The sequence below is a fragment of the Hakea prostrata genome, chromosome 9 (assembly GCF_041222555.1).
Source record: "Hakea prostrata isolate BN-2017 chromosome 9, UWA_Hpros_2, whole genome shotgun sequence".
NCBI lineage: Eukaryota > Viridiplantae > Streptophyta > Magnoliopsida > Proteales > Proteaceae > Hakea > Hakea prostrata.
The window spans coordinates 41,801,269-41,809,718 of record NC_142608.1 but is presented as its reverse complement, the minus strand read 5'-3'; the positions used below and the strand labels follow the sequence as shown (position 1 = coordinate 41,809,718).

The following is an 8,450-nucleotide window of genomic DNA, read 5'->3' as shown; positions in this document are numbered from 1 at the left end:
AAAGGCTTGTTCGGGGCTACAAGTGTTTCATTAAAGAACGGTCATGATGGGGTGTTCCTGATTTCCTTCAGCATGAGTTGGTGATTCTGGTCTTTATGAAGAGAATCTATCGGAAGATGTTAGATTTAACAGTAACGATTTGTCCTGAAGACGGCTAAGAAAATTTTATGGGAAGAACAAGGACATCTTTATCTACAATAAAAGAACCAAAAAATGAATTTAAAAGAAATTAAGAGAAGAATGAAGAATGAAACAGAAGTAGGTTCTTTCAGCCCCTATCAAGTAAACAGAACTGCTCTCAGTTTCGTGTAAAACCAAGTATAAGGCATTAGATGTAAGATCATAAAACAGATCACGAAACATATCTTCACAAGCCAGAAGACATGTTTCATGTAAAATCCAGTATTAGGCATCGGCTCACCTCGTGCTGATCTAAGCCCCTTCCCCCTCGTCCCTAGTATATTCTCTCCTCCTACCCTCCTTACGTTTTTCTTTTGGGTGATATTATTATTCATTCGTCCAAGGTCCAAAAATAAGGTTTGGAAGCATTTATTGTCATATCAGACACTATCCACTAGAAAAGGAAGGAAACAATAATTCTTACAAAGGCAGTCAATTTGCCTGAGAAAAAAAAAAGACTAATTCTATCATACACATGATTCTCACAAGAAAACAGCTTTGACCATTCCTACAAATCCAAAAGTATCACCCATGTATGTACAAGATCCATTACTCGATCAGGCAAGTGGAAATGAAAACTGAAATGGGAGATTGGTATATACACCCATAATGGAAGAGAATTGGATATTTCTGTAGTTTCATCAAGGAAACTCTATAATTTCTCCGCTTCCAAGTTATTTTCAGATGGTTTCAGTCCAAGGTTTCGTAGTCTTTCACTATGCCTATCAGAGAATTCCGGCTTATCAACATTTGGCTTTTCCACATCATTGAGAGAGACCTCTATTACAGGAGCAGAGTTTATTGGGGAGTCACCATGGCCCACTTGGGCAATTAGATCCTCCTTCAAATTTGGAGATTCTCTGTCATGTTCCAATGGGATGGTTGAATCAATTGGGATCCCTTCAAATCTGGGTGTGCGACTGTAATCACTTGTAGAGGTAGTAGATATCTCACCAGAGGAGTCGGATACCTGATTGGTGTTCCTCCCAATCAACAGTGAACCTGGTTCACTTTTCAATCCCAAAACTGATTCAGGATCCCCTTTAATTTTGTTGGATTTCTTTGAGAGCACATCCTTTAGGCCGTGAGCAGACTTCCCAGCATGCTTGAGAATGCTATTTGCAATGCCTTTCCGGTTTCCGTTCCTTGGGGTTCCAGGGCTATTTCCATCAGGACATAAGCTCCCCTTTTCTGAAGTGGAATCTTCAACAGTGATTGGAGTTGGAACTTCGTCGTCAACAATAAGTTTCACACCGGTCCCCTGCTTTACTGCCGGAAGGTTGATCTGTGTTGGCTGAAAATTTTCACCTCTCTTGATAAACTCCTCTTTTCTAGGACTTCTGTGAAACAACAAACTGAACTTCTGTAGGCCCTGTTGAACCGTCTTCAATGCTTTTGGTTTCCTTCCTGCTCGGTTTTCATCACTGCTGCTAGAATAATCCTTTTGGAACTGTGCTGCTGATGAATTGGCACTACCCATGGAAGAATTATCCTCACACTGTATTAGGGTCTCAGAGTGCCTACTGCCTTTTCTAGGTTCCCAAATTTGTGACACATCATTCCCTGGGTTACAAACCCATACACCAGGCTCCTGTTGCCCTTCAATGTTGATGGGTTCAAATTTATCTGCACATTTTTTATATTTTTCAGTTGGCTCATTTGAGTCAGACATTCTCCGAGTAGCTTCAGTTTCAACATTGTTTTCATGTTTGTTCTTGTTTAGTGCCTCCTCGGCATACGTACAATCTTCTCCCTACAGAAAATCACTTGATTTCAGGTAAAACTCAAGGCAATATTTTCATTTCAGGTAGAAGACAAAATATTACCTTCCCATTTATATCAACCACAGTAATGGCTAGATGTAACCTCCCCATTTTAATGTTCTTTAGAGGTAGCCACATGTCATGCCTCTGCCCATCTCTTAGCTTGTTGATGTTTACAGAACAGTCACTGTTGATGGCAAGAATTTTTTAGCACATTTGCACGTATGAATGTAAGGACAATGCTCAGGTACCCAGAAAGGGACAACATTCAACTTTTTTGAGGTGTGTGGGGGGAAGAGAGAGAGAGAGAGAGAGAGAGAGAGAGAGAGAGAATCTTGCATTACAGAAGAGAATTTTTTCCATGAAAGGAGATTGAGTTGGGTTGAGATGCAAACCCAAGGGTGTCGTCAACGAAGTGGTCCTTGTCATGAACTTGAAGATTTAGAAATATTGGCAACTCCCATGTATGTATGTAGATTTTGAACTCTTCATGCCATATTGGAGTAAGGGTTTTCTTTTGAGTCTTTGTTCGAAATCTGTAAGGGCCGAGCTGTCCCTTTACATAAGGATCAGCCAATCCTATGAAAAATCAGTGAAAACACAGCAGAAAGTAAGCTTAATGTGTAATAAACTTATTGGAACTAGACAAACCATAGTTATGTAACAAACCATTTGGATCTGATGGTTTCATGTCTGCTGCTTCCACAATTTCCACTCTAGCATAAGAAATGGCATCTTTCTCATCTACTGAGAACCACCTTTCTGAACAAATTTAAGGTAACGGATGATGATTTATTAGCTCCTTGATTGATCAAAACAAGAAAAAGACAGAAGATAACATAACCACTTCATTATATATTATGGTTTTGTTAAATCTTAAAAACTCATGCTAACTCTCCCTTTTAATAGGAACTAGCATTACCTAAACCTAGACTAAAACAATCTTTCCCTTGGAACTGATGCTGTCTAAACAAGGTGATATGATTTGTCGAGAGTTTTTCTGTATGGCCCCACTAGAAGGACCTTTTTGGACAACCAATACTCTTCTATTTGGCAGGTTTGATGGGGCTGAAAATTTGTAAAAAGATAGATCCTGAGGTTACATTGCTTACAAGTCTTCAAGCAAAACAACGTTGGCTGAGTGATGGAATTGAACTTTAGAAGTACAGTTAAAAGAATTAAAATTTTGAAAACTACTGAAAAGAAATGAGTTGAAAATACAAGGAAACGTATCCACAAGTTGATTCAGGAGAACCTTCATCTGGCACAAATCAGGTTGGGAACCAGGTCAAAAATTGGATTTAGTCTGGCAGATAGATGGGATTATTTTATTTACTTTATTGGGATAATTAAGTAGAGCATACTCTTAGTTTGGGCAGGACAAGTAGGAATAGATAAGTAATGAATAGAATGAATTGAAGCTTGAGCATTTTTTTGGGTTGTCTGTGTGTTTACTAGTCCTCTCACTACCCCCCCCTTTCTTATGAGCTCTCCCCCTGGCAATTCTGATTCTCCTTATGTCTGAAAGCCTTGAACAATATGATGCAACAAATTGCCTAGGCATTCAAGGACCACTGCTTTGCCAAGGAAGAGATGCTAATAGTTTTAGATATGCTAAAAATATGCTTCAGAATTGGATGGATATGCATCGCAGTACCGTGAATTTAGTACATGCAATTAATCATGCAAAACAAGGTACTCCCTTGCTTCACTATTACAACTTCCACATCTGTTTTTTTTATCACAACATATTCATGCAAGTTTGCACCATAGGAAACTTAATTTTCACCAAAAATGGATCTCAGATTTGAATCTCTTTTGGTAATTCTTATGATCGTAAGGAGAAAAAAAGAATCCAAAAATACTAATATGTGAGAGGGATATTTCAACTAACCAAACACACTCGATCACCATTTTCTTACAATAGCAGATGCAAGATTCTTCAGTTTGATCCCTCCAACAGTGTCACTTAGGTTTCTGACCAGTTGCCCAAGCGCAGACTAATAAGGGAGGCCAAAAAAAAAAAGAAGAAGAAGAAGAAGAAGAAGAAGAAGAAGAAGGAGAAGAAGAAGCAGAAGCAGAAAGAAGTAACTCAGGAATAACTTATCCCTCTCTTGGTAAGTTTCTGATGCACCTTCTTCATTTTGGGGTTATCTTGGTCAAGATGGTTGAAACAACACCACACTGTTTTCCATCCATACCGTATAAAAGTTGAAGGGTTTCATATCAAATTGGAAATCTTAGAACACAACAAGGTCCTTGTCCTTTTAGAACTTTGAATGTGAACCTTTAAACTACCACTATCACAATTGTTGGTCTTCATATCATCTACCAAACCATCAGCCATTGTATCTTTCCTCAAGACACCCACAGTTCTTTGTCATAACCTTGTCCTTTTCACCTCCAACTTACACCTTATAATTGCTAACCATTAGAAGCATTAGTCTTCATTTAAACCTCCAATCAATCATATAAATTTCACAAGCCTCAAATTGTGATCTATTGGTTCTTGCCCATGACTCCTATAAAATAAATCATTCCTAATTATAACATTTAAAGCCTAGTTATTCAATGCTTAGGAAAAGCCTCTCTTGAAAAAGGGGTAAGACTGTACATCAGAGACTGTTAAAACACAGGAACCTTGTGCACTAGGTACAATCTTTATAGCCTAGTTATTTATCCATCTGAATACCTATTAATTATTTGTTTCTTCAGTTCCCAGAATTTGTAAATTATGGTCATATAATACCATCTTATGAGCTTTCTGATGGGAGGCTAAACAATATGCTAGTGTAAATTAAAGTAACAAACACAACTATAATGGATCAAGTATTCAACAAACAAACCCACAACAGACACACAAGATTTTTAACGTGGAAAAACCCGCAAGGGAAAAAACCACGGGACCGTTATCAGAGTCCACCCAAACTTCCACTATCACCAAATGATAATAATAATGGCCATACAATCAATCTTCCATCTCTAGATAATACTAAAGGAACACAAAGTCACAACCACATCATCAAAGAAACGGAAATCAGAGAGAATGAAGAAAAGTCACCAGAGAGGCTTCCTGAGAACTGTGGTAGAATGATATTCTGACTGTTGGATATGAAGAGCTAAGTGCCACAACCATTCCCTTCAAATCTCACTTCATTCCGGCAACGTTTCACCGTCGGATTCGTCGGAGAAACCAGAAAATACCCACTTCTTCTCTACCTCTTGTTTCTGCTCTCTCTCTCTCTCTCCTCTTCTGCGCTTTTCTTTTTCTGTTTCTCTCTCCTTTTTGTGTGGCTACTTCAGTTCAATTCAAAAACCTTAACAAAAACCCTATTTGCTTCACTTAAAAACATGGGCCTCCAACTGCTTTAATGGGCCGGACCCAACACTTTCCCCTAGAATTCGTATGCTATATCAAGTATCAACCAGATTGCACTCCAAAGTCATTTATCTACTTTCAATCACAACATTCTAATTCAGTATTCATTCTCCACAGTTCTCTTTACAAAATGAGTGGTGCAAGATTCATAGAATAGATATCCAACGACATCTGTCCTCACTAATCCTGATTATTCTCTCTTTCTACCTCCATCATTTCTGTAAAAGTCAATATATTTTCTTAGACTTGCTCATCTTACAATGTCCATTTGGATCCAACTTGGATATGGAACCTACTTGCTCTCTCATTCTCAGTCATTATAACAAGTCATCATCAAAATAAATACTGAGGCTAAAAATTCTGACTTCTGTACTGACCACCTTCCAGTTTGGTTCTTGACTCACCTCAATTACTCAACTAAATCTCAGCCCGAATAAATGGGGGCACCTAAAAAGGGTTATCTGTCGTCTTCCAACTCTGCCAAGAACCATTTTTGCTTTTGGTTGGTGTTAATACATCTGGTGGTATCCTGGTTTCACCTTTGTAATGACCAATGAAATATGATAAGGGAAATGTCACTATAGGCTAGCTAGTCTTTTATTTGTAGTACAACTCCTTTCCTCATATTGTTTATGTTAATTAAAAGTGTTAGGAAATAAACTTTAATTAACCAAACAGTGCACAAGAAGAATTGTGAAGAAAAAAAAAAGAGAAGAAGAATTGATAGGAATCACACAAGCATGTGATTCTAGCTTAGCACTTCTAGAATCGCAACCTCTTATTTATAGATATCAATAGTCTAGATTACAACTTGAGAAGCAAGCCATCTTGCCCTCTAAAAAATGAAACAAAGAATACAACTATTGGACAGAATAAAATTTTCTAGTCTTCTAACTCCTAAAATTTGTCCAAAATAGAAAGTACTGAAAAAGGAAAGTTCTGAAATTAGTAACTAACAGAAAATAGAAACTATGCTTTTTAGAAACTCCCAAAACTTATGTAGCAAGATTTCTATATTAGAAATAGAAAGCAGAGTAGCATCATTGGCAAAGTACTGTTCACGTGAACAGTAAAACTGCCCAAAACTTGTGTATACTTCAACAGAAGTAATCTAAAAACAAGAATCAGAAGAAGAGAAGAGATTGTAGCAAAGCTAAAGATTTCATATGAAAGGTGAAGACTCCAAAGCACCAAGCATATACCTACAGAATTGAAAAAAAAGCTGAAAGCAAGAAAGTAAATAAATCCCAGAAAATATCACCCCAAAAGCTCTCTACACTTGGCACCTGGCACCAATCCCAAGCGCTATTTTTCCTTCCCATTTGTCCCTTTTTACATACACTCTGAAAGTCCCCCTCAAGCTGGAGCAGAGCCCAGCATGTTACAAATATAGTTCACTCTTGTAGCCAAAGGCTTTGTAAACAGATCAGCCAATCTAGGAACCTTGTCACCACTAAGATTTGTGAACAAACAAGACTCTTTGCCAAGAGCTCCCAAAAAGGCTTTGTAAACGGATCAGCCAATCTACAAACCTTGTCACCACTAAGAATTTGTGAATGAACTTGACTCCTTCCCAAGACCTCTCAAATTGCTCCAGTTTGTTGCATTTTCTTTTTTTTTTTTTTTTTTTTTTTTTTGGGGGGGGGGGTGAAAATTGGTTTCACGTTTGAGTCACATCAGAAATGATAGGAAGGATGGAGTTCAACTCTTTAATATTCAGTTGAAATCACCAAATTCCAAATGAATGTTTGCTCTTCCGATCAACATGATAGAACTCCTTTGATAGATCATAAGTTCGAGACAAACTGTTTTGTCTTGAATCTAAAATACTTAATGTATTCACACAAAGCTTTCATAGTGTCAAGGTGAGCAGCAAGGTCCACAATACATCAGCAATAGAGTTGAATAGCTAACCTAGGATGCAAGCATCAACTGTCTCCCAAGACACATCATCTGTAGGAGCAACCTGTTTCAAGTAAGCTTGCTGCCCATAACCAATTAAAACCACTTCTACAATAGTTCTCCATTGGTTTGAAGTTAGAAGCACCTTCTAATTTCTTTTCAATCAAAAGGTAGGAACATGAAGCAACAAAGTTATTCATAGAAGGCTTTGACTCTTTAACAGTTTCCCTTATTGAAAAACAATCAACAAAAATTCAAATCACAGAAAAAAGAAGAATTCCAGAAAGCAAGGAATCAAGCAATCCGAACTCAGAAAAAGGACCAGCAAGTAGAGAACCAGAATCCCAGACAATTTTTCAAACCTAAAAAATATGAAAAAGAACTAGTCAACAGAAAAATATAGAGAGAGCAATCCAGTACATCAATCTATTTTTAGATGTATATCGAAACTCGAAAGGGCACCAAAAAACAGCTTCTATTCCACGAAAAACAGAGAAATTTCCAGAGGAAGAAAAATCCAGCAGCAACAAAAATTTCCAGAAAAATTGGTCTCTTTGCACTGTGATGGAGCAGTATCAAAGTCAACAGCTACATATGGTGGGTGATAAGGACTAATTCCGGCAGTCCTATTATGAGGGGCAGAGATACTGACCTTGGCAATGGAGCTGTAAGCCATACTCAACAGGATTCAAAATTTGCAATGAAGAAGGGTATTTGGAGGTCCCATCAGATCTGCATCTAAATTGGCAGTGAATATTCTTAATGGGACTATCACACTTTGGAAGTGTCAAGCTATAAAAGGGAGCATTTTTTTTTTTCCCTTATAAATGGGCAATTTTAAATATTTAGTATGGGTATTACATAATATCAGGCGGAGCTATGCCTCTGGCCGGAGAGATTCAAACTCTGACCTCCTACTTGGAGGTGTTGGTTTTTTTAACAACTGAGCCCACTCTCAGGGTTAAAGGGAGCATTTTGCAAGAGGCTGCTTTGTTAACAGAGGTGGAGTTTAAGCATGTGTGGAGGGAACAAAACCAGCTAGCAGATTACATGACAGGGGTTCAGCTCAGGCAGCAACAAGTCTGGTGGATCGTATCCAATTCCCTAGAGAGCTAGTTGAACTGATTCAAAGGGATGTGGCACCATATGCTTATTGCAGATTGTACTTGGCTGTACTCTCCTATTTGGGATACTGCTTAGGAGGGAATGCCCTTCCTGTCTGGATT

At 38.0% G+C, this 8,450-nt stretch overlaps 1 protein-coding gene across 4 annotated transcripts in view; it reads right to left on the bottom strand.

The window, feature by feature from the left end:
• Positions 1-520: 520 nt before the first annotated feature.
• The window catches only part of LOC149005252 (C2 domain-containing protein At1g53590-like), a 16,662-nt gene continuing 8,732 nt past the window's right edge, over positions 521-8,450 (bottom strand). For 3 of the 4 annotated variants that reach the window (XM_089167909.1, XM_089167910.1, XM_089167911.1), the window contains 4 exons: positions 2,613-2,705; positions 2,339-2,522; positions 2,007-2,130; positions 522-1,933 (listed from right to left, as the gene is read on the bottom strand). In XM_089167909.1, coding sequence (XP_089024035.1) covers positions 833-1,933; positions 2,007-2,130; positions 2,339-2,522; positions 2,613-2,705 — 1,502 coding nt within the window. In that variant the 3' untranslated portion in view covers positions 522-832. Of the gene's footprint in view, positions 1,934-2,006; positions 2,131-2,338; positions 2,523-2,612; positions 2,706-8,450 lie in introns of all 4 variants that reach the window. The other variant, XM_089167912.1, reaches the window with a different exon arrangement.